Consider the following 27,070-nt stretch of genomic DNA (forward strand, 5'->3'; position numbering starts at 1 on the left):
ACCTGTTAGGATTCTGAGAAATCTTGGAGAATGAGGGACTCAGACTTCTATGGCTTTGTCAGACATAATACCTATCCAGGGGAAGGTGCCTAGATTCAACTATTTGGTGGGGGTCTCACTAGGGGAGGGAAAGATATGTGACATGTAGGTGGGTCCCTTTATACCAACCTTAATATACTGTTGTTGCTTCCTACATTGAGTATATAATTGGAATTCATGTGTTAAATGCCTCTACTTTCTTACCTCATAAATATTGAAGGAGATTTTCCTTATCAGCAAGAATGTCATGTAGAGAGATGCTTCTTCTCTCCCCAGAAGGAGACACCTGGTGCTTTGCTGGACTCTGGGAACCTCTGACTCTGGCTAATGACTATGCTAATTTGGGACCTCTGCTGAAGAGAAACAGCCTCTCCTAGAGACTCATCTTGGGATTTTGGACTTGGTGCTCCCCCAATATGGCCACTAGGCACATCCCTTTTGAAGAGCAGCTATTAGCTTTCTAATGGACACTTACTGAAACTGAAAGCCTGATCTATGAATGACCTGACACTCCTATCTTCAAGAGGGTAACCTCGAATTCAGCAAATAGCAACATGTGCAGGGTCCAACAAGCATGGAAATCAAAATCAATTCTCCCTTTAGGAGACTTTACCTCCTGAAGCTAAGTGCTGGCTCTACAGGGCCTTGAGATGCAGGGGTTCCATAAACAAATGGTGATGGTTTTGCCAACCTCAAATCTGAACGTGCTTATTGTAGTTTACTTGGGTCATTCAAGCTCAGCACCTGCTATGCAGTACTGAAAATGGATGTACCTGCTCCACTAAGTGGACAGAGTCTAAGCCTGTTCTCTGTTCTCACAGCTTTATACAATACTCCCTTCCAATCTATCTATCTATCTATCTATCTATCTATCTATCTATCTATCTATCTATCTATCTAACTATCTATCTATCATCTATCTGTCTGTCTGTCTATCTATCATGACTGCTGATCTGCAGTTTGGTATGCCACTTAGAGAAGTACAGAATAGCAACATTAAAAGACACCACTCTTTGGAGCTGTGAATTGTGGAAGTATATCAAGACTGCATCAGGGTTACTCATAGAGAAACCCATAGTCAAAGTCCATTAACTGATCAGATCAACTGGACTCAAGCTGCTTACTGAGACAGCCACACAGACTGCCACCATTGCTGCCTGACATGACCTACCATCTACTGTGTCTACCATCACAGACTGGACACAAAGCAAAGAACTTCTGTTACCAAGGCCTGCACTGTATGCAATGCTCGTGATTCCTGCTAAAAGTTGACCCTTGTCTCCTAGTAGAGAAAACCAAAGAGTGTGGTCTGCCCCCCTGCAAGCACATTGATTATTCCGGCCTGTGACCACTTCTCAAGGCTGCCTGAAAGTGTTGTGGATTCTTTTTTAGGTCGTGTTATTATTATTTCAGTCTCATCAGCTGACCTAGGCACTACTTTAGAAGCTCTTGAAATTAATCTGTATCATGCTTTCAGCTCACTGGACCATTTGCAGCCTAACAAATGTACGCAAAACATGCTCAACAATAGCCTGGTAGTCAAGGAACTCAGCAGATCTTCCTCACTCTCTACCATCAATAGACTTCCAATGTTGCTGAGTGTTGAGAGAATCTCCTTAAATGCTGACTCCAAAAGATGTCCAGCTTATCTTATTCACCTTTTCCTGGTTCATACACCTTAGTGAGGCAGTTTTTCACTTTATGAATGTATTTCAAAAAAGAAATAATATCATCTTGGGTGATTTCTGTGCAATGATCAAAATGAAAGTGCTGTGGGATTATCCACACCTACTTTTATCTACAATTTCAGAATTTCATTCTGACCTTTTCTGTGTATAATGCTTCTTTCTTTTTCCCTAGAGAAGCCTGTGGGGCAGCCTTGCCTAAATGGAGCTTATGGGATTTGGACTCAATTATGTTTCAGCCTCTTGGAGTTTCTTGTCTTATTGGTATGATTCTGGATCATATGGATAATGAGAACTTTGTGAAGACGCAGCTTGTAAATGCAGGCCAAAGTAGGCGACATGATCAGTCTCTGTAAAGTTTTATAAAAATGTCCTTGTAGTTCTTGCACCATTTTTTATGAAAAGTCTATGTGCAAACAAAAAATAATGGAGAACAGATGACATCATAGTTATTAGGATGGACTACACCAATTTTCTGGAGGTAAAGGGAGAGCACCAACTTTACTAAATGAGAAAGGAACATTCAAAGACCCCTACAAATATGGGGAAAGGATGGACATTAATGATATTTGTCTTTCAAAATGATTTCTGGAGTATTTTCCATGAAAGAAAACTCCCTTTTACAGAACATTCAAATTAGGATAAATGTCTTAAACCTAACTAACTGTTGGACTTTTCTTACCAGATGGCTCTATTTATGACTTGATTGTCATTCCTTTATTCCTATGAATAAGTATCCTGCAAATAGCAGAGGATACACCTGCCACCCCTACGCAGAACACTTGTCAATACCTCTAAATATCTTCTCTACTACTATTCTCACTCATTACATTGGGTGGTAAGAAAGCCACTAAACTGGTGGCATAAAACAAGGATTGATAAACAACCCTTAAAGGTCTAGATAATAATATGTCAGGTTTATTTAAGTTATATTGTTTTGGTTATAACTACAGGACTCTGCTACCATAGCTTAAAAACAGCCAAACAACATGCAGATAAATGAACATGGCTGAGTTCCAAGGAAATTTTATTTACAAAAAGAGATTTCAGGCCCAACAATAGTTTGATGACCCTTGGAATAGATAATCAGGATGAACTGAATCAACTACTCTTACAAAGTCTCTCCTAAACAGTAACTGGACTAAATTATTCTACTAATTGAGAACACCTGGCATTACCAGCAGGCATGAAGGTCACATGGGAGGTAGTATTTGTTCGTGTTCCACCTGGGGGGTTCCTAAAATTGTGCCTAACTCTTCCCTCTACCAATTCAGGCGATCCATGCCCACTTCCAGTACTATAATTTTTGTATGAAGATTACCAACCTTCTGAAGACATGTGATTTGAACATTAGGGTAGCCACAAGAAATTTTCAAGTGTTTACTAAGTAAAGATAAGCAGAAGATAATGTAGTAAACTTATGAGATCTCTCTAAAGAGAGGGTAACCTTATTTATCTATGGAAGTTACATGGTGCAATATCTGTGAATCTTGTGTATCCTACTATAGGATTTATCCATTATAAATTTTTCCCTGAATTTAATTGAAGCGATCAATGGTACCACTTCAGCTTTGGAACTCATTCAGGTCAGATTCAACTCACTGGCCAGTGTATTTACAGATGATAAGTTTCACCTGTGGACAAAGGTGGAGTTTTTGTAACCACAAATAAATCCTTTTGTATCTGAATTAATGCTTCTGGCCAAGTGGAAAAGTTCATGCAGAAATTTAAGAAGAGAGTCACCTGGCTTTTTAAAGTAAACTTCAGTGGTTCATGGGATTTGTTCAGCTGGCTGGGTCCAGGACCCTTGTGGGCATGGTAGAGATCAATCCTCCTCATTAAAGTCCTGTATATAGTATCTTCAAATAAATGCAGATGAAAAAATTGAATGGATTTTCTCCCAATCCCTGCCATTCAGATTAATTAGAGGAGTGGCAATGTCATGGGGAAATTTGCTATTAGCCAACAATGTTGTAGAAAGAATGTGAATATTATATTATTGGGAGACATTTCTCCAAAGGTCTCCTGTGTTACTACACATTTTGAAAACAGGAGTTCTTATTAGAGAACACGGGTTCCCTAAGCTCAGGGTTTCTTGGGTGTCATATAAGCCCATTACTCATACAGTATTCACTTGAACTGTTCCACATTGCCTTGTGGAACTTGAGGGCAAGAGAAACAGATGTTACTATGAGGCTCATGTTGCTTGCTGTACTATGAGTAGTAAGTCTTCTATACAATCTGAAAGCATGGTGTTTTCCACTGCTATCCATGAAAGTGATGCCGGCTACATTGTTACCTTGCAAATAGGGTCAAATTCCCAACCTTTCACAATTTCTTACAGCATTACATCACAAATGTTAGCTATAAGAGATCATGGGACTATTGTTTTTCTATAAACAGGACTATAGCCAGGAATATTACACTCTCAGACAAATTTGGTATTATATCTGCAAAGAAAAAAGAATGGTTATTGAGTCAGCCAGGTAAACATAGCCTGTGAACCATCAGAGTTTACCTTAAAAAGCCAGGTGGCTTTCTCAAATTTCTGCATATACCTTTACTGGGCCAGAAGCATTAATCCAACAACAAAAGGATGTATTTGTGGTTGCTAAATTTCTACTTTTGTCCACAAGGAGAAGACAGCCATTTCTCTATAGCTATCTGCTACAGATTGGTCAGCCTATTTTGGCTGAGTGACTTTCTCATTTCCATGCTTTCAATGATAAGTAAACCTTCCTAATTGACATATAGTTTGTTCTCCTGGTATTAGTCTGTCGGAATTCTGTGGGCTTGAAGTCTCTTTATTGAAGATGATTCTATGTAAGTTATAGATTTGTTTTTATTTCACAATCTATTGGAAATTAATCTTATTTTTATATCTATAATGTTAATATACTCTCATGGTTGAAAGTTTAGGACTAGGAAGAGATCATTTGTATTTGAATTGGAGCTTCTCCACTTACTCAAAAGTCACCTGACCTCTCACTACCTCTGCTTTATCATTTGTAATAATAATAACTACCTCAGAGGACTCTTATGAGGATTAAATGAGATAATACATGTAAAGCAGTTAGAACAGAGGCTGGATATAGTAAATGTTCTCTATTAGATTAGCCCTTATTATTATATTCTTGAGTAATAGATTATTGCAACTCCTTTATACAGATCAGTGATTCAGATCATAGGCTCTGTCAGACTTTAAATATCAGATCTGATACTTCCTAGTTATGTTTTTTGTGGACAAGTTACCCATTGGTTGTTTCTGCCTCCCTATTCATAAAATTGTGACAGTAATATTCTTCATAGGACTACTGAGAGCAAATTATGATATCTCATTCTAGTATCTGACAAATTAAAATGATCAGATATATTTTTAATATTTTAATTGCTGCAATATTTGATCATACTTTCTATTGGTATGGGGGCTGTTTCTCACATATTTTTGCCTCTTAAAATATTATTAACTTCCACAATCAAGATTGAAGTCATTCCATAAAGCCTTCTTTAATCCCTTCTGCAAAATTAAGCACTTCTTTACACACCAGTAGCACTGAGTTTAAATCATTCAGAACACTTAACACACTATTTTCTCTATTAAGAGACACATCTTTTGTTAATTATAAGTTTATTAAAGACTAAGACTACATTTTGTAATACTTTGTATCTCATACTTTGTATTGCACTGAGCAAATAAGCAATGGATATTTCTCAAAAGATCTATTTTTAAAAACTCAACACTTCCTAACCTATTTTAAAGCCTTTTAAAACATGTTTTGAATCAATCCATTCACATTTTTTCATATTTTCATCCATTTACTTAAAGATATCAATTTTCTTTGTTAAGAAATTTAAAGTAGACATTTAAATTTTGCCCTTAATTATAATTAACTGCTTCTGAAAAAGGGGTTTCTCCACTTGACTTGATGTAGAAGTCTAAATCTTTATTAAAAGTATATATTTTTTCTAAATAAAATATATTTTCAATAACATTTGGCCCCAGGAAGCTGCCTAATTCCATTCATAGATGATAGCTAATTCATTTCTTAATGGCAGCAATTCTTGATAACCAACATAAAAGTCAAATACAATTCTGATGTTTGAAGTTAAAATGATGGCACTGATGAATGGATATGTAAATACAAGTAGCTCTTTTCAAAGTACAAAGCGTTTGAATAGCTTGCTGTTTATTTTGGACTACAGTCCAATGCTTTACTTGCAAGATTTATTGTAAGTATAAGTATTAAAGGGAAATTTTCTTTCATTAAACAAGTTTATGACTGAAAATAATTTTAATAAAAGCAGAAATATTTTTCATAAATTATTAAGTTAAATAAGTGAAAAAAGCAAGTTCATCCCAAGAATAAAAGAAAATTCCTAAAGCAAACCTCGTATCTAACTAGATGACCCAATCATATGTTACATGATTATTCCATCTTATTTACTCAACGAAAAACTCAGGAGAAAAGAATAAGAAATTTCAAACATGTATAAATGATTCTGTGACTACCTATTTAATATACATTTTCAAAATATAGTTATCTCACCCACAATAAAAATGTCTTCTTTTATACAAATTACCTGACTATAATCTATGAAGGACTTGGAAAAAAACTAACAAGGAATTTTCTTGCTTCATGGTCATTTATAATGAAAGAGTGATGTTCTTGTTTTAATGTTGAGAAAATGCCTTAATCAAAAGTTACTTTTCTGTTCCAAATCCTAGCACTTTGGGAGGCTGAGACAGGCAGATCACAAGGTCAAGGGATAGAGACCATCCAGGCTAACATGATGAAACTCTGTTTCTACTAAACATGCAAAAAAAAATAGCCAAATGTGGTGGCATATGCCTGTAGTTCCAGCTACTCAGGAGGCTGAGGCAGGAAAATCACTTGAACCCAGGAGGTGGAGGTTGCAGTGAGCCGCAATCATGCCACTGTACTCCAGCCTCGGCAACAAAATGAGAGTCCGTATCAAAAAAAGTTACCTTCTGTTCTTTATTTCATAGGACTATTTTCATAGTACTAACTAAAAGCACCATGGCATGTGTATACCTCTGTAATAAACTTGCACATTCTACACATGTACCCTGGAACTTAAAGCATAATAAGAGTTAAGGTTTTTAAATTTATTATTTCAATACATGTTTGATCATAGGTCATAAGAATACCATTTAAGTTATAAAGCTCACAAATAATCTGACTGTAAGAAAATCAACCAAGGCTTATTCAGCAGGTTGATTACAGAGAAATTACTATGTTCACTAAATAATCCTATCAGGGAATTTCAGACTTGCGTTGGGTTCAATCCTTACTTTTACTGATGAGCCAATTATTTTTAATATCCTTTTTGTTTATTCTATTCATTTCAGTCTCTTAGTCTGTGTTCTGTGACCCCTTAATAACATGAATTAAGCAACAAAAATAAGGATTTCCGTCTTGGAGACAAAGGAGTATGTTTCCAGAGAGTGCCACAGGCTTTGGCTGAAGCCACTCCACCAAGTTTAATGGGACTCTGGCTGCCAAAACCCCATGCAACGATTGAATGTTTAGGGCTAAATGTAACTGCCACTTGCTCTCCCTCCCTGGGAGTCCACAGCAGCTCTTTCTTATTTGTTGCTTCCCAGATTCCTGCCAACTTGTTTGTTCTCAGTTCTATTGATGGCACTTTCTGGCTGACTCTTGTGTAACTGTTCTCCAATATTGTTCACATTGCTGGGTAGCTTAGGAGGAGAAGGCAATTTTTAAAATGTTTATTTACTTATTTGCCAAGAAAAGTAAGTTATGCTACAGAGAGTGAAATCTCTGGTTTTTTTTTTTTCCAGAAAAATGTAAAAACTGAGCCCATCCATACTGAACAGAAAATTTTTGTAAGACTCCTTCTCAAGACAACCTCTAAGAAAACACATGTTTCAAAATATGCATTCTTTAAAAAGATCTGTCTATTTTCCCTCATTTAGTCATACTCATCTATATTTTATTTCTCCCCCTAAAGACACAAATAAGAGGCAACTATAGGTTAATATCTCTGGATAAAAAAAGATAGATACATTCAGAAAAATGTATGTCAACCAAAATATTATTTGGTTTAGTTTTTAATGAAGTACCAGTAAATATACTGAGACAAAGCATTGTCTTCTCAAATTATGGTAAATTTAGGGACAATGCTTTATGTTTTACTTTGGAAGATTAAAGAAATTGTTTTTGTAGTACTGAATACTTTTGTGAGATTTCCTACATAGATAGCATGCAATATGAACTGTATGATGATATCATTTTAGTGATTCCAAGGAGCTAAGTACTCAGTAGATATTAAAGTCTACACAAGGGTGTAAGCAAGATCTTTCAGATTTCATTTAACCAACTAATAGAAAGAGGTAAATTTTCAGTGTTCTAGGGTTATCCAATATGGTTTTCTGCGTTATAGTGGGGTATACATAGTTTTGAAAGGGAAGAAAGACAGTGTTGTTTTTATGACTAAATTCCTATTATTAGAAAAATCAAGATGTAATGGAGTCAGATTCTCTCTAGAAACATTTGTAAACTGAACATTAAGTGGTACAAGTATTTATATTTAAACTTCACTTTATACCAAAATGTTGGACTTAAACACATTAACTTAAATACCTAAGAAGAATATGACAAAACAAGAAAACCACAAATAACAATGAATAATTTCCTTGAAATTTTTAAGATTTCATGAAATTGTTTCTCATGCAAATATCAGCTTACAAAGCTCACACAAATTATAAACACTTACCATATTCACTATCATAGAATATAATGAATTTCTGCCAGGCATACTCTGTGACCACTCTTAAGATAACGTCATTCAAGTAGACAGGTGGGCGAACTGAGAGAGTGTAGTCATCATTCCTGTTGCTCCGCGTGAGTCCACAGCCACTCCTTGGGGTCCCAGCTGTTGAGCGCTGAATGAAGAGGTGGGGGATATGCATGGCATCTGCCAAAGACTGGAGGGATCCTGCTGATGTACAGCCAATGGAGCTGACCAGGGCCAAGATGCCTTGATTCATAAGTTCACAGGCTGTAAGAAAGCACAGTAATATTCAAAATGTCAATGGGTTTCACATATTTTCCCTTTTTGAGAAGCAGTGGATAGATAAAGCTTATAGATTTTTATACAGGTATACAAATGTTTTAGAAAATAACATTCTATATGAGGAGATCCTCAAATTACAAAGCGCTATTCGTATTTCAAGAATTCTGCTCTTATTAGCTATGTGACTTGTGCAAATTACTTAGCTTCTCTTGGCTCAGTTTCATCATCTGTAAAGAGGTTAAAATTAAGAATCTTCCAGGAATATTGCAAGGATTAGAGAAAATACAGTGTCAGTTATTTGCCTCTCACATGATAAATATTCAATTAGTGGGAGATAAACTTTTATAATTATCAATTTATAATTCAGAGAAAAGATAATTCCCAACTGAATGTATAATACAAGGTTTCAAAAAGTAGATGATATGTAAACTGGTGCATAAATGGAAAGATGAAGGTTTGGCGAAAGCATTTCTGGCCACAGAAAACAGCGCTTCTGGTATCTAAAAACTTGATGACATTGCCCCTTTTCATAAATTGGAGAAATAAAAATGTTTTTGTTCTTTTCTTTGACAGTAAGAAAACTTATGGTCAAATCAAATCAAATACTAAATTGTAGCCACTGTCTCACTCTGGTTCCCAGATCAACAATTTATAATTTCTACTATATGGTTACAATCTATTTTAATTTCACTTTATTCTATGTGCATATCTCAAAATGTACTTAAAACTGGATCAAATGTAAATTATAAGTAAATGTAAAGAAATTGCATACACACAAAAAAGAGTTAAGAGGTATACTGACAATCTTTGAAAAGATCAAAAATAAATTCAAAAATAAATGCAGAAAAAAATCAATGAAAAAATTATTTTTATATTGGAAGCTCATTTGTTATAACTGGTTCAGCCTTATGTTAGATTTTAGGCATTCTAGGCATAACATTCTTAAGATTCAAAATTTATTATGGATTGTTTTACATAGTTCTTTAAAAATTTAAAGGAAAACTTAATGGTAAGTTCTTGTATATAATTAATTGGCCAGGTAATGAAGGCTGATTTAAAGTGCAAGCTTAAAAATACTATACTAATGATAAGCATATAATCATCAAATAAATGTATTATTATTAATGCCAAGGCAACCAATACATGCAAAATAAATAAATAATTATTAAAGACATATTTTTCAAGCATTGTCTCATGAAAGAGATTATACTCATTTCCAATAAATGTGAAAGCATGAAGGATGGATGCTTCTTCTTCTTCTTTTTTTTTTTTTTTTTTTTTTTTTTTTGAGTTGGGTTCTGGCTCGTTTCCCCATGTTGGTCAGGCGGGTCTCAAACTTCTGACCACATGATCTACCTGCCTCAGTCTCCCAAAATGCTGGGATTATAGGCATGAGCCACTGTGTCTGGCCCAGATGGATACTTCTTAGACCATAACATTTTGAGGTCTAATTTTAGCAAAAATCACATGTTCTACTCATGTACATGAATTCAATTTTCATAGAAAATAATATGTTTATATTTAGAAGTTCAATTAATTAATGCAAAAAGAGTAATCAAATTTTTATTTCATTACTTTCATATGTACGACCATTAATCATTTATATAAGCAAAAAGAAAGTCACTTTTTAGAAGAGATTTTGTTTGTAGCATTTAAAATCAAAATAAGAAAAGTGCCTTAATGTGTACACAGCTGGATTCAAACTTCAGATTATATCAATTACAGGTAATTAAGTAAGTATAATATTTTACATACTTCTACCACAAAACTTATAAAGTTATCAACATTGAAATTTGGAGAAAAATTTACTTTCAGTATTATATTCTGTCAAATATAACATTGTAGGAAAACTGACTGTTTTAATCTTCAGATTTAGAAGGATACATTCCAAAATTAAAAGTCATACATTAATCTTGCTTAGCAGATAAATTTGCTTTAGCATATATTCTTGTTTCTTTCAATTCACTGTTACTTTCTATTAATCTCCATTAGAACACAAATTAAGCAAATACTAAAACCAGTTATTTTTGTATAAGAAAATGTGTTGTTTTTGGATTACTATTTGGTATTACTTATCATGCTATTTGTATTAGTAAGAATATCTTAAATTTTCCTATAAAATCAAAATAGAAATAATCAAAAATTATAGTCAGAAAACATATAATATCAGGTCTGGAAGATAATTTGGAGATCATGCAGTCCAAGGATGGAAAATTTGCTTTACCTGCTGTGCTTATGATGACCTTGTTGGCAAATTGGTATCCTGGAATGTTGTTTTGAGAGTTTGAGACTCAATAAGAAAAAGTACCAAAAGCATTTTGTTAGGTTTCTCATAGAAATAGACTGGGAGAGTAGTGGCCTGTGAGTTACAAATGAGCATCCCTCTGTTAGTACCCAACCCTTTATGGTCAAGAAATCACACACCCACACTTAAAAAACAAAATAGATGACCCAGCTCTCTAATCCACTGCCCACTGCCCTTTTCACCACAACAGCACAAATGGAGAGTCTTGTATTTGTATCCTTAAAATTTTGCATAGCAAAGGTAAAGCTCTAACTAGGGAAAACCTCGTTTGAGATAGTTTTATTGTCCAGTTTGTTGAAAGGACAGATTCACAAGAAAAAAACGAACAAACCCCTTCAAAAGTGGGGGAAGGATATGAACAGACACTTTTCAAAAGAAGACATTTATGAAGCCAACAAACATATGAAAAAATGCTCATCATCGTTGGTTATCAGAGAAACTCAAGTCAAAACCACATGGAGATACCATCTCAGGCCAGTTAGAAAGGTGATCATTAAAAAGTCTGGAGACAATAGATGCTGGAGAGGATTTGGAGAAATAGGAACACTTTTACACTGTTGGTGGGAGTGTAAATTAGTTCAACCATTGTAGAAGACAGCGTGGCAATTCCTCAAGGACCTAGAAATAGAAATTCCATTTGACCCAGCAATCCCATTACTCGGTATATACAGTATATATCCAAAGGATTATAAATCATTCTATTATAAGGACAAACACACAGGTATGTTCATTGCAGCACTGTTTACAATAGCAAAGACCTGGAGCCAACCCAAATGCCCATCAATGATGGACGGTACAAGGAAAATGTGGCACATATACACCATGGAATACTACATAGCCATAAAAAATGATGAGTTTGTGTCCTTTGTAGGGACATGGATGAATCTGGAAACCATCATTCTTAGCAAACTGACAGAAGAACAGAAAATCAAACACTGCATGTTCTCATTCATAGGTGGGTGTTGAACAATGAGAACACATGGATACAGGGAGGGGAGCATCACACACTGGGGTCTGTGGGGGGGGAATGGGGAGGGACAGCCGGGGGTAGAGAGGTTGGGAGGAATAACGTGGGAAGAAATGCCAGATATAGGTGATGGGGGAGATGGGGGCAGCAAACCACATTTCCAAGTATGTACCTATGCAACAATCCTGCATGTTCTGCACATGTACCCCAGAACCTAAAGTGCAATTATATATATATATATATATATATATATAAAGAGAGAGAGAGAGAGAGAGAGAGAGAGAGAGAGAAAGGAGGTAGCGACACTGAAGAGGAAAGGAAGACTTCACACAATTAAAATGAATTGGGACTGGACGACTCAAAATAAAACACTAGTTGTGCACGTATAAGAACAGGCCTCCACAGTAACCTGCCGTTTCCCCTTCTAGGCTCTATTTGATGCCAATTTTGCCAAAACAAAATGTCGGTTAAATATGGAAGATAGAAATTGATTTGCTCTGGAACTATAGGGACCTAGATTAAGGTTAGTATAAAAAATAGACTATAACTCATGTCAGCTGAAAAGAGATTTCAGGAAATAAAAGGCTGCAATAAGAACAGAAACAAAGCTTAATAAAGTAGACGACCTTTTGCAAGAATTTCATGTCTTGACAATTAAAAGACTTTATTATTATGAGTTGTAGTTTCATAGGATACATAGTTGGTTCATTAGATATAGAAGGAGAACCGAATTTGGAAGATCAGAACGTGTGTGTGTGTTTATCAACTACTTTAAATTAAAATAATCTGAACCTAGACCATCTTAATGGCATATTTCTTTATCATTTTTCAAGCTTTGTGATTTATTTACACTATATATACACACATATAAAAAAAACATCTGTATATACACCATATTGAAAAGCCTGCTGGTTTGTGACTCCAGCTGTTTGAGATTCTAACACTATCAAAGATGTTTCGAGTTTTGAATTAACTGCCAAAAGCACAACTATTATTTTTATTATTTTTAATAGCAATTCCAATTAGCAACACTTTTACCATTTGTGGTCACTCTACAGTTATGGAATTTAATTCTGCTCTATAAATGTATACATTTAAGCTAAGTTATGTTCATGTAAACTACCATTTTCATTTCTTAAGCTAAGCATTTTGAGTCTTTTTTTTCTTTAGTAAAATAAGATAAAAAATAAAAAGCATAGAGTTAAAAAAATTTATTACCACTTACTGAATACTCATTGAGAACTCAGTAAAACATTTTTGGGTAGCATTACAGTTTTTGAACCCATATATTCTTTGTGATTTTTTTTCTGACTTGTTTATACTGACCAATTTGTCCTGATATAACTTCTTCCAGTGATGTTAAGTCACAGCAGGACTTTAGCACATTACATTCATACACTGCTATGGTTTGAATGTGTCCCCCAAAGTTAAGGTATTGAAAACTTGATTCCCAAAGTGGTGGTGTTGGGAGGTGGAACCTAATGGGATGTGTTTGGGTCATGGGGGCACTACCTGTTTGAATGGATTAATGCTATTATTGTGCTAGTGGGCTCCTTATAAAAGGACAGGTTTGGCCTCCTCTTGCCTTTCTCTTGCCTTCTCTTTGGCCTTCCACCATAGGATGACACAGCAAGAAGGGCTTCTCCAGATACCAATGTATTGATTTTGACTTCCCAGCCTCTAGAACTGTGAGAAAATAAGTTTCTGTTCCTTCCAAATTATTCAGTCACAGGTAATCTGTTATAGCAGCACAGAAGGGATGAAGACATACATATTCATCAACATACATATCAACTTTCAACCATGTACCAGGAACTTATCTGGAGATCAGAAAGTGTATGTGACTGGTTTTATTCTCAAAGAGCTCCCAGTCTGTCCACCATAGACTTTCCAAAATGTGCCCTGCATCACAATCAAAAGTGAAGATTAAAAACTAGAGATGACTAAGTCTACTCCTAGAGTTTCTAGTTTATTCAGTCCAGGCTTTTAATCACATATTTGCATTATAAAATGTTACCTGAATAGTTCTGATGTGTAACCTTTTCTGAAAACATTAGCCTGGTGGATTGTAACTGCAATGCTCTTTGAAGTGGTTGTTGCAGAACATCTAATATTTGTTATTTGTTGATTTTTTTTATTACTTTTCTCAATAATTTTCAGTCATATTCAACAATGACCAAAACCGGGCAGTGAAGCTTCACTATTTTTGTATTCTTTCTCTGACAACTAAATGTAATCTAATTGCTTTTTCTCTGTTTATTTCATTAATGAATCACAAACATAATATTGATGATTTTTTTTTTAAATCTTCTAACAAAAAGCTCCAGACATTTGCTTTTACACTTCTAGGAATACAGTAATAGAAAACAATTTCAGCTTATCTAGACATTTAGAATTCTTTGCAAATATGATTTTAAGCAACCATTTGAGATGTGACATTTAAAGATGGTCTATATTTGGGATATCATCAATGTAGTTTGCCAGAAATAAAATCATCTGGACCAATTTCTCCAAATAAAGCTTGTCTTTATATATAAATAGTGTTACAAGGTCCAATTTAATTATAATTATCTACTTAGGAAATGAAAATACAAAAAAATTTATTTTAATTAAAAAGTGTTAAGATTTTGTTCCTTCTTACAAAATAAACATGCTAGAATGGTTGATTACCAGCCATCAAATGAACTCAGCTGAGTAATTTTCAGTCAACTACTTTTTTATTCATCTAAAGCCAATATGAACTTTTAATTATATTAGTGATCCAAATCTGAGAAGAATTAAACATTTAACGTGGCACATATTATAAGTTACCTTATTTTTCAATTTATATCTCTAAAAACCATGTGCAGAGAATCTCTTATTATTCCCATTTTCAAGTAAGAAAATTCTGACTCAGTGACATTAAATGCATTGTCTGTCATACCACTAGTAAATCCATAACACTAGTAAATGGCATAGATGGGATTCAAATCTGACTTAGATTAGAATGTCTGGGCCATAAAGAACTACAAAATAAACCATTGTTTTTAAACATAAAAGGCCATATAAAAATTTAAAAGGATTTTAACTCTCCCTTATTACAAAATTCAGAAAAATTTGGACTCCCAGATATAAAAAAGGAAAAAAAAGAAAGAAAAGAAAAATAAGAATAATCCTTAACAGTGTTCTCTTTTTTAAAGAAGTTTGAGTTGGTGATTAAAAGATTGATTCTCGAGAGAGATCCAAGATGGCTGAGCACTAGCAGCTCAGGAATGTAGCTCCCACTGAAAGAGCGGGGAACGAGAGGATGCCACACTTTCAGATCAATTTTTGTTGCTCACCCACCGGGAGATTCCCAGCGGAGGAACCCCACGTGTCGCCAGCGCGACTCTTGAGGCCGGTGAGGCGGTTTTGCCGCTGCCTTGGAGTGGCAGTTCTTGGTGCAGAGTCAGAAAAGCACCATCAATCTTAAAGCCGCTGTTTTGGCCGGCGCAGTGGGTTGCTCAGATTCTAGCGCCAGGAATCAACAAGTTGGTCCATTCAGAAACCCAACTATAAAGACGGTAATTATAAAGACCACAGATGGATAAATCTATAAAGCAGGGAAGAAAACAGCCTAAAAAGGCTGAGAATACCCAAAATCAGAACGCCTCTCCCTCTACAGGGGGTCACAGTTCCTCATCAGCAACAGAACAAGGTCTGATGGAGAAAGACTGTGTTCCATTAGCAGAAGCTGGCTTTAAAAAGTGGATGATAAGAAACTTCTGGGAATTAAAAGAACTTGTTCTAACCCAATGCAAAGAAACTAAGAACTTTGAAAAAAGGTTTGATGAAATGTTAAAAATAACACACAATTTAGAGAGGAATATAAGTGCATTAATGGAGCTGAAAAATATAACACGAGAACTTCGCCAACCATGTACAAGTTTTAACAGCTGAATTGATCAGGCAGAAGAAAAGATATTAGGGGTCGAAGACAAACTTCATGAAATAAAACAAAAAGACAAGATTAGAGAAAAAAGGATAAAAAAGAACGAGCAAAGTCTCCAGGAAATATGGGACTATGTGAAAAGACCTAATCTACGTTTGATAGGTGTACCTGAATGTGACGAAGAGAATCAATCCAAGCTGGAAAATACGCTTCAGGATATTATTCAGGAAAACTTTCCCAACCTAGCAAGGCAGGACAATATTCAACTCCAGGTAATACACAGAACACCACAAAGATATTCCTCAAGAAGACCAACCTCAAGGCACATAATCGCCAGATTCACCAGGGTTGAAATGAAAGAGAAAATACTGAGGGCAGCCAGAGAGAAAGGTCAGGTTACCCATAAAGGGAAGCCCATCAGACTCACAGCAGATCTCTTAGCAGAAACCCTACAAGACAGAAGAGAGTGGGGGCCAATATTCAACATCCTTAAAGAAAAGAACTTTCAACCCAGAATTTTACATCCAGCCAAACTAAGCTTCATAAGTGAAGGAAAAATAAAATCTTTTGTGAACAAGCAAGGACTCAGAGATTTAATCACCACCAGGCCTGCTTTACAAGAGCTTCTGAAAGAACCACTACAAATAGAAAGGAACAACCAGTATCAGCCTTTCTAAAAAATGCCAAAAAATAAAGAACATCAACATAATTAAGAAATTGCATCAATTAATGGGCAAAACAGCCAGCCAACATTAAATGACAGCATCAAACTCATATATATTGTTATTAATTCTAAATTTAAATCGACTAAATCCCCCAATCCAAAGACACAGACAGGCAAAAAAAGCCAACACCCATTGGTATGCTACATCTAGATCCATCTTACATGCAAGGATACACAAAGACTCAAAACAAAGGGATGGAGAAAAATTTACCAACCAAATGGAGAGCAAAAATAAACAAATAGAAAGCAGGAGTTGCAAATTTTACTGATAAAATACACTTCAAAGCAACAAAGATCAAAAGAAGCAAAGAAGGATATTACATAAAGATAAAAGGATCAATGTAACAAGAAGAGCTAAAGATCCTAAATATATATGCACCCAATACAGGAATACCCAGATATATAAGACTTATAAAGAGACTTGGACTCCCATACAATAATAGTGGGAGACTTACAGATCAATGAGACAGAAAGTTAACATCGATATTCAGGACTTGAACTCAGATCCGGAACAAATAGACTTAATTAGCATTCATAGAACTCTCCACTTTAAATACACAAAATATACACTCTTATCAGTGCTACATCACACTTATTTACAGGTTTAAATGAAATATTGGTTGGCTGCTTGTTTATTATTTTCTTCCCTCATTTTTTTTATGTCTCTATTATTAAACATAATTACAGGCATACCCATTTTTGGACTGCATTTTAGCCCGGGCAATAAAGCAACACCCCTGTTCTCTCTCCCTCTTCCTCTTTCTTCCTTTCCTTTATTCTTTTTTTTTCTCTTTTTTTTTTTTAATTTTCTTTTTCTTTCTTCCAAAAAAAAAAGATTGATTCTCTATGGTTTCAGTTCCAAATAATTTCAGCTCCATGTGTTTTTAAAGGAAAATTTCAACAAGTCTGCCAAATGGTACTGAGAAGAACCTAGAAAGTATTGAGTACACTTTCAATTAAAGCTAAAGTGATTCTACCATCATTGATGTAATAAAAATGATAATGAAATATTACTTTATTTTTATTTTGCTTGGAGTTTACAAAATTGTTTCACATACATTTTATCATTTGATTAGCATGGCTAGATTGATTCCTATTCCCCCTTATTCAAAGCTAAATTGAGGCTTATTTTTATATTGCTATTAAGTAATAAAGACAAGGCTGGAATACATATTTTTTGATGTTTACTTTTTATATTTTGATACAATTTATATATTTTATAAGTTTATAATATATGGATATATATTTGTATGCATATATCCATATATTATATACGTAAAATGTATTTTTTATCAGACAAGTGCCAGGTACATAGGGTGCAAGATCGCCCAAAAAAGGCAAGAGTATAATGGGTGAGACAGAAGATATTCACGTGAATGTATAATGAGGTGCTGAGTAGGTGGTAGGCCAAAAGAGAACATTATTCTATGATAGCACAAAACCATTTTTCTGAAACTGGAGATTGGAGAAGCATTTACTACAGATTGAATATAGAGATGCAGTTTGAAGGATAAGTAGGAACTAATTAAGTGGATGGAAGTTATCTTGATGAAAAAGAGTAAACAAAATGTTTCCAAAAGAAGAAATTGAATGTGCAAATATTCTGTGACACAAAGATAATGAAATACCAGAAAGGCAGAAAGAGGAGCCAAGTGGCTGGAGTGCAGAGAGCATGGTAGAGAGTGTTGCAAAGTGAGAATGCATAGGCAATAAATAAAATCTTTGAGGGAGTTGGTAATTTTGCTATTAATATGAAGGAGAACTTTAAATGTCTTAGTGCCACCCTTTATCTGCATTTATATAACTGCCTTTAATCTTGTTTTTAAAATTTATTTATTATTTATGTAGCTTTTCAGAAATTTTAAAATTATGTACAATGAAATTGTCGGTCTTGTAGGAATATTTTGCTTCATACTGTGTTTAGAAAGCATGAAGTTTCCCAATAGTCTGCAGATTTATACAATTATCAGTTTATCTAAAACAACACCTTCTCTGTCCTATACTACATAACTGGCAGCTGATGAAAGATGCAGAAATTGAACTTTAGGAAACTAGATGAATGCAGAATGTTGTATTTGATCTTTATAGATAAAATTTAATCTTCACCTTCATAATCATAATCATAACAAGCAAAGAGTGAGGATTAAACATAATTGTTGCAAGAATAATTCAGATCATATTACATGTCTGTCTTTAAAACTTTTAATTATTTTATAGAAATTTTATTTATTAAAATTATTGTTCTGCATAATATAAAACATGTTGTATTTTAAACTGATTCTTTCTGGATGAATGACTGGATATTTAATATATTCCAGAAAATTATATCCCTTAAAAATAAGAACAAAATCTTGAGAAAGATGTGGGTAACAGTGTCTTTATGTTTCTGTAAGAGAAAGATAGAGAATGACAGAAATAGTATTTTGCATTGCTTTCTCAGTTACTGCTATTTTTCTAGACTATTAGAACCCAATCTCAGAAGTCATCTTTAATTATCTCTTCTCTTTTGTTTCTCATGCTCCTCCATCTCAACTTGGTTATCACATAATGTTAATTTGACTCCTAATGTTTCTCAAAACTCTTCTTTTCTTGATATAACTGCTGCCAGTTCCTTAATTCAAATGATATCACCACATACTCATTTACCAAAACTGTCTTTAAGCTCGCTTGATTTTACAGCACTGGGCCTAGAGCCTAACCTTTCTTCAATCATCTATACTGTAAACAATCATATCTATGTTTTAATGGCATTATGTCGTTCCCATGTTTTAAAGGTCATCAATAAAAGACTGAGGAACTGTTACAAACTAGAAGAGACCAAGCAGGAATGACAATTTAATGAAATATAAGATCTTAGACAAAAATCCTGAAACAGAAAAAAAAAAAAAGTCATTAATAAAGAAGTTGGGCTGAGGTGGGTGAATCACCTGAGGTCTGGAGTTCAAGACCAGTCTGACCAATATGGTGAAACACCATCTCTACTAAAAATACAAAAATTTGCCGGACGTGGTGGCACAGGTCTGTAGTCCCAGGTACTCAGGAGGCTGAGGCAGGAAAATCGCTTGAACCCAGGGTTGGAGGTTGCAGTGAGCTGATATCATGCCATTGCACTCCAGCCTGGGTGACAGAGACAGACTCCATAACAACAACTAAAAAACAGGCTGGTGAATTTTGAACAAGGTCTGTGGTTCAGTTAATAATACTGCACCAATGTTCAATGACTGTTCTTGATAATTTTACTTTGATTATAGAAGATGTTAACATGAGGAAGAGGGGTGTGAATAATATGAGTGAATTCTTTTTACCATTGTCACATTTTTCTGAAAATCTAAAACCAATTTAAAATAAAAATTTTAAACATAAAACTTCCAATGTCATCATACAACTTCTGCAAGGGAAAGCCAATCTTTTAGCATGGCATACAGAATTCTTTATTACGTGGCACTGATTTACATTTTCATGCTCATCTCCAGCTCCCTGCCTTGTTAAGGTATCTTCCTGCCATTCCACACACTCCCCTACCACCATGCTATTTTAATTACCTTATTTCTTCAGCAGTCTATGTGCTTATAAAAAGAGATACCTTTGACATCCTAACAATACTGAGTATTCCAATTCATAAGCATGGTACATAACTTCCTTTATTTAGCTTTTTAAAAAATTTCTTTCAGCAGGATTTTGTAGTACTCAGTGTACAGATCTTGTGCCTTTGTCAATTTATTCCTAAGTATTTTATAATTTTATATTCTATTGTAAGTGGTACTTCTATTTTAATTTCCAAATTTCATTGCCAGAAAATATGGAAATACATAAGATTTTGTGTATGGATCTTATATCACGAAACCTTCTTAAACTCACTTCTTCTAGTTTCCTTTTCTGAAGGATTTTCTACAGAGAGAATCATGTCTTCTGCAAATAAAGGCAGTTTTACTTCTTCCTTTCCAATCTGTATACCTTTATTTTTTTTTTCCATGCCTTATTACACTAGCTGGTACCACCAGTCCAATTTTAAATAGGTGTAGTAATAGCAGCCCCCCTTCTCCTTTTCCTGCTTTTTTAGGGGAAAATATTCAGTCTTTCACAGTTGAAAATAATGTAACCTGAAGATTTTTGGATTATGCTCTCTGTGAGTTTGAGGAAGTCCCCTTTTATTGCTGAGAATAGAGTTTGCTCAGGAATAGAGTAGTTCAGAGTTATCAGGAATGGATATTGGATTTTATTGAAAGTTTTTTCTGCATCTATTGAGAAAACCATATGGTTTTTCTTTTTTAGTCTGCTAATATGGGCAATTACATTGATTGATTTCTGAATGTTAAATTATCCTTGCAAGGATAATGCTGGCCTCAGTAAATGAGTTAGAATGTAGTCACACATTTTCAATTTTCTGGAAGAGTTTGTGTATAATTAATGTTATTTTTCCTGAAAAGTTGGTAGAACTCACCAGTGAAACTTTCTGGGCCTGGAGTTTTAATAGTGAGAGAATTTATAATTATAAAATCAGTTTTAGAAGCAGATATAGGCATATTCAGCTTATCTATTTCCTAAGTAACTTATATTTCAAGTAATTTGCATTTTTCATCTAAATTGTCAAATTTATTGATATAAAGGTGTTCGTGATATTCCCTTGAAATTTGAAGTAATATTGGCTCTCCCTTTACTGATATTGATAATTTATGTCAATGTCATGGCTTCTTTTTCTGCCTCTTGGAAACGCTTCCAGCATCACTAGTCACACTTTGTATGGGTCCCTTGCTATTATCCAAGGTTTGCCATATTGCACTAAACTTGGTGAAAAATACGCAAGAACTGTGAGAGGTTACTTTTTACTATAATATACAATTTACGGGAGAGACAAACGGCTCACACCATGTTACTTGTAACACTTGAGCTCACCACAATTGCAACTGGAGTTGGCTCTGAAATTATCACAGTAGTACAATATGTGCTACAGTTAATTTTATGCAGTTTTAATTAAATGCCCATTTACACATTTGTTTATATTTCTTTAGACTGGGCATGGCGCCATGTAAGGTCTGTAAGTGTGTCTGTAAGTTTTGATACATTTTAACCTTCCATAATAGATTTGTGTAAATTTTATAGTAGTAAATGATAGACTAGTATCTAGTCATAAAATAGACTTATCCAGTTTACTTTATGAATTCATGACTTACCTAAACTTTTCTTATTTTTTAAATATTTCTAGACTATACCATTCATACATGAGTCTTTTTCAAATTGTTGCAAACCTCCAAGAAATTTTCCAATATATTTATTTAAAAATCTACATAAAAGTGGGCCTGCAAAGTTCAAACTCCTACTGCTCAAGGCCCACGTGTACTATGCCTGGTCCCCTACAGCCGTAGGTCCACTAAGAGAACAATGTTTCATATTCTTCTGATCTCAACTTTCTCAAGAGCACTGGCTGGAAGAGTACAGCAATAGCTTGCAAATAAACAGAAACTCCTCTTGTGTCTGCTCTTCCAAATAAATAACGGTAGTTCACATTTAGCCTTTATGAGTTCATAAAAATCACAAGTGATTCTTCCTAGCTGGTATGGAAAACAGTAACCTCTCGCTCATAGGTTATCTCTAGGCTGTACTGTTTTGTTTTCTGTCCCTTTTTGAAAGAACTTGTCCCTCTTTGGATTTCAGGTTATTTGGTTACTTTAAGAAGTTACAGCTTTAAAAAAATTAGAATTGAATAGATTTTTGGCTTTTTCCCATTTTGCAGGTAGGAAAAAGTGTTTTGCATCTTTTTACATTCAAAGCAGAGGAGGAAGTTTATCTACTCCTTAATTATTCCTATAACATATTTAAGCCTTTGTTGCATTGTAGTTACCTTTACGTGTCTAGTCTTCTGGATTTGACATTGTATTTTCCAATGCTTTTTTGAAATCCGGTGCCTTGCACCTTATAAACTCAATCACAGTTTTTAATTACATTTAAACAGACTTTAAGTATTAATTTTGATTAGAAAGAGTGTACTGCTTTTGAATGACACGGTGATAATTTTTTTCTTTTATGAATATTTTATCTATTGATGGCTTTGCCATTCAGACATACACACTACACGAAGAGAAGTCCTAATTCTTCAGGAGAACTCTCTTATTATGGCCCACAGACTCTTTATAAGCTTCTGCCTGGCTATGAATATAACCTAAACTCCTATTTCCATCAGCCTTTCTCACTCTTCTTTGGCTCACTCATTGGTCACACTGTTCTGTGAATTCACTTTCCTTCTATTTCTTCTGCGTGGAGTACTCTGCACCCAGATATTCCTTCGTCTTATTTCTTCATGCAAATCCTCAGTTTCTGAAGCCCCTCTTATTAGCATCCCTGTTGCTATCTCCTGATCTTACTTAATATTTTCCTTAATAGTGATCATCATTTGACTGTATTTTATATATCTGTTTCTCTATTTTTACTCTTTCTTCCTCATGAAATACAAGCTACATAAGAGCAGGAGCTTTATGTGTTTTGCTCAGGGGTTCATGCCCTAAACCTAGAACACAGATTGGTCTGTTTTAGGTGCTTAATGAACATATGGTGAATATGAATGAATTCAGTAAACAGGAAAGGTGTGATCTAATCATTAAAGCAGACATGGTGTAAGGTACGTTAGTTATGCTATAAATGTGCTATTAGCCCCAGTAGCTCATTTTATGTTACTCAGATTCTACTGTTTACAGAAATAAGCCAATCCTGCTGATAAAAAATATCCCTAAATGGAGTCAACAATAGTATGAGGAACAGAGTGGAAAGAATCTGTCCATCATAAGAAAAGTGTTCTTTAGCAGTCCCTATTCACACTATATGAAAATATTGATATTATTTTGTAATAAGACTAGAATATATAAGTTCCATGAAAGGAAAGATGTGTATTTTTTAAAACTCAGATGTTCTTGGAATATAGAATAATCCAGTAAATATTTCTTAAACTGTGAGTATAATGTAATGTGTAATAATTCAGAACATATAATTCATAGCTAGAAATTCATAGCTAGCATACTCCACAAAAGCTTTTGTAGTGGTAATATATCAAGTACAGTCTGTTGCCTGCTTAGTCTGTAAACATTCATTTCAAAAGTGCCTGAAGTTTTATTAGACTAAAATAATTTTGTAATAAGATATATTTTAGATCATTTTAAACTTGGCAGAAGAATGTATTTTAGTTTAAAATGAACTAAAATGGCTATTCTATTTATTTTATAGCAACTATCAAAACTCATATGACTGTTGTAACATAGTATATTCATTCTAATATATTATGATTTCTTTTTTTCTTTTATCTTTAATCAGTGATTCTGTCATGATCTGATTAAGACATATAGTTGGCAGCTGGAGCTAGATCACAGTTATCTATTCACGAATCAATCATTATTATCACAATTTTTTGATAATCACATTTCACTTAGCATAAAATGCATGTGGATTTATTCTCTGCCAGGAAGTAATCTTTTACCATCTGCAGTTTGTTATCATATTCTAATTTCACTAATAATGCCTTTCAACTTAGTAGGAGAAGCATTTCTATTTCTGGGGGGTAAAAAAAAAACTGTCTATGCACTTTACAAAGCTATGGAACAGTGCATGAGGTCAGAAACACTATTTAATGGTTAGCTTGGCCCCTGCTAGCAGCAATTATGAAGTGAAAGGAGATAATTCCTGAAAAATATAGTATAAAATTTGTGGCAACTTTTCAAAAGACAGCTTTTCACTCAGTCATGTGGACTCCTTTCTCTGATATGTTTTTATAAGTAGTATTGTGCAAGTTGTTTAAAAGGCCTGTATTTAAATCTTTATCACTAATACTTTCTGTGTGCAACTTAAATATAAAAATAAAACGTTTCTTCTAAGTGAAGACAAATAAAAATACTAGACTAACATGAGAATCTTTCTAACTATTGATATCAGCATTAAAAAAAGTAAAAACCAAAACAACCAACAGCAAAGTAAGCCTCCATTTTTCCTACTATTGCCCAGAAACTGTAGATTTCAGAGAAAAAGCATCAGTAAATGTGTTTGCTCTATAATCCAGGGACCTAAGGTGTAAGTGAGGAATCTCGATTTTTAGTTCCAGTTCAGATGTAAGTCAGTGTTGTGCCCTGGGCAATAGTCATTTTTCTCTTTGGGTTTCAGTTTCTTCAGTCATTAAAGGTAGTGATTGACTGACAAGATGGTTTTCAGGTACCTCTCTCAGGAGACAGCATAATGATATTTCTCTCTTACTCTCTTTTCCTTGCTTCAATTGACCAATCCTTCCTCCAACTGACACATTCTAACTTAATTGGTCACATTTTGACCTGAGAAAATTCCACTTCTTCAAAGTGGCTTTACGTACTCAGGATTCATCATCAGACATTTTTACTTTCCTGTTTCTATGGTGGGGTTGGGTGCTACTAGAGAATCCGTATACCCTTGTAAGCTTACAATGATAGGAGTATGATGAAATCTATTTATAATATGCCTTTTAAAAAACATCCTGGTATTTCGGATATTTTTCCCTCTACTCTGTAAGGGTTTATGGACTTTTCAAAGAAATGCTATCCATTTACAATGAAACTATTTTCTTCTAAACACACACACACACACACACACACACACACACACACACATACACACACACACATATATACACACACACATATAATATTATATGAATTAATATAATATTAATGTATAAATTAATATAATATTAATTTATATATAGATTTTATGTTGTCCTCACCCAAAACTAATGCTGAAATATAATCTCTAATGTTGGAGGTGGGGTCTTGTGAGAGGGGCTTGGATCATGGAAGTGGCTTCTCATCAATGTTTAGTACTAGCCCCTTGGTACTGTCCTCATGATAGTGAGTGAGTTTTGGGAGATCTGGTCACTTAAAAGTGTGTAGTGCGTCCCTCCTCTCCCTCTTGTTTCTGCTCTGGCCATGTGATGTGCCTGCTCCTCCTTCACCTTCTACTGTGATTATAAGTTTCCTGAGGCATCCCCAGAAGCCAAGCAGATGCCAGCATCATGCTTCCTGTACAGCCTGCAGAACTATGAGACAAATTAATCTCCTTTCTTTATGAATTACCCAATATCAGGTATTTCTTCATAGCAATGCAATAATGAAATAATACATGGATGTATATAAAATTACATGTAACACCTTCTCTTCTCCCACACCTCCCTTCAAAATGGAAAAGAGATAAAGCTCTAACATAAGATTACTGAGAATTTTCTTTTTTTATATAAATAGGACAGACTACTTTGAGTAGGAAATTAGGTTTCTTGTGGATATATATCAAAGGAGCAGTCTCTAGAAATGACATTTCTGATGAAGACATTCTCTTCCCTGTGTCTTTACAGGAAACTGCAATCTTGTATAATTGATTACACCTACTATGACATACTGCCCTGAACTCTTTTCACAAATAATATCCATAGAAATTGTTTTAATGAGAGTTAGATGTTCCAATTGCAAATAAATGTTTTCACAGTAATAACATAATGATATTTTCCATAATTCTGAAAATTTCATTTCCAAGCCTTTTAAATCTCTTTTACCCCCAGAAATGTGGCAAATAGAGTGCAATAGTCACTCTTTACACACACTTGTACACAGTGACCATTGTACTCTATTTGCCTCATAAGGTTTTTGCTAGTAACAAATTAAAACATGTATCAAAAGTCCTTTCAACAGCAAAATTATATTTTACTATAACTTGTATTACCATTTTTCATGTTTTTTAAACTGAAGGATCTTGAAGTATAGCTTAGCATAAAATGCATTTGAATTTATTTGGCATTTTTGATTATTGAAGATCATAATCATGATCTTCAGTCAATGTCTATAACCAGTCATTCAATCAACTATTAAGGATATGCCCAAATGAGTAACAAAAAAGGTAATACAAAGTCTTCACACTCTTTAATAGCTTATAGCTGCATTGAAGATTCTAGGCTATTCAACATTAATCAAATATGTGTTCCCCCTAAATTCATATAATAAAGTCTCTCTCAAGGTGATGATATTAGATTTGGGGTCTTTGGGAGGTGACTAGGTCAAGAGGGCAGAGACTTATAACCTGATGAAATGACTTCAATGGGATTAGTACCCTTATAATAGAGGCCTAATGGATCTTCCTTCCCCTTCCACCATAACAGAACATGGGCCCTAAAAGACATCAGATCTGCTGGCACTTTTATGTTGGACTTCCCAGCCTCCAGAACTGTGAAAGGTACATTTCTATTGTTTATAAATTACCCAATCAAAGGTATTTTGTTAGAGCAGCCTGAATTAACTAAGACAATAAGTGTGCTTGGCAAAAGAGATAATTTAAGAATTAATGGAAATACCATCTCAGAAAACATGTACTATCTCTAGGTTTGTTGGCG

The 27,070-nt window shown here is 34.4% G+C and overlaps 1 protein-coding gene across 3 annotated transcripts in view; it reads right to left on the bottom strand.

Moving 5' to 3' along the window:
* The window catches only part of GRID2 (glutamate ionotropic receptor delta type subunit 2), a 1,512,615-nt gene that overhangs the window by 703,901 nt on the left and 781,644 nt on the right, over positions 1–27,070 (bottom strand). For 2 of the 3 annotated variants that reach the window (XM_032239845.1, XM_032239843.1), the window contains exon 3: positions 8,484–8,768. In XM_032239845.1, the coding sequence (XP_032095736.1) occupies positions 8,484–8,768 (285 nt within the window). Of the gene's footprint in view, positions 1–8,483; positions 8,769–20,533; positions 20,545–27,070 lie in introns of those variants that run through there. The other variant, XM_032239844.1, reaches the window with a different exon arrangement.

Source organism: Sapajus apella, unplaced genomic scaffold (genome assembly GCF_009761245.1).
Source record: "Sapajus apella isolate SASKATOON/1434 unplaced genomic scaffold, GSC_monkey_1.0 scaffold45, whole genome shotgun sequence".
NCBI lineage: Eukaryota > Metazoa > Chordata > Mammalia > Primates > Cebidae > Sapajus > Sapajus apella.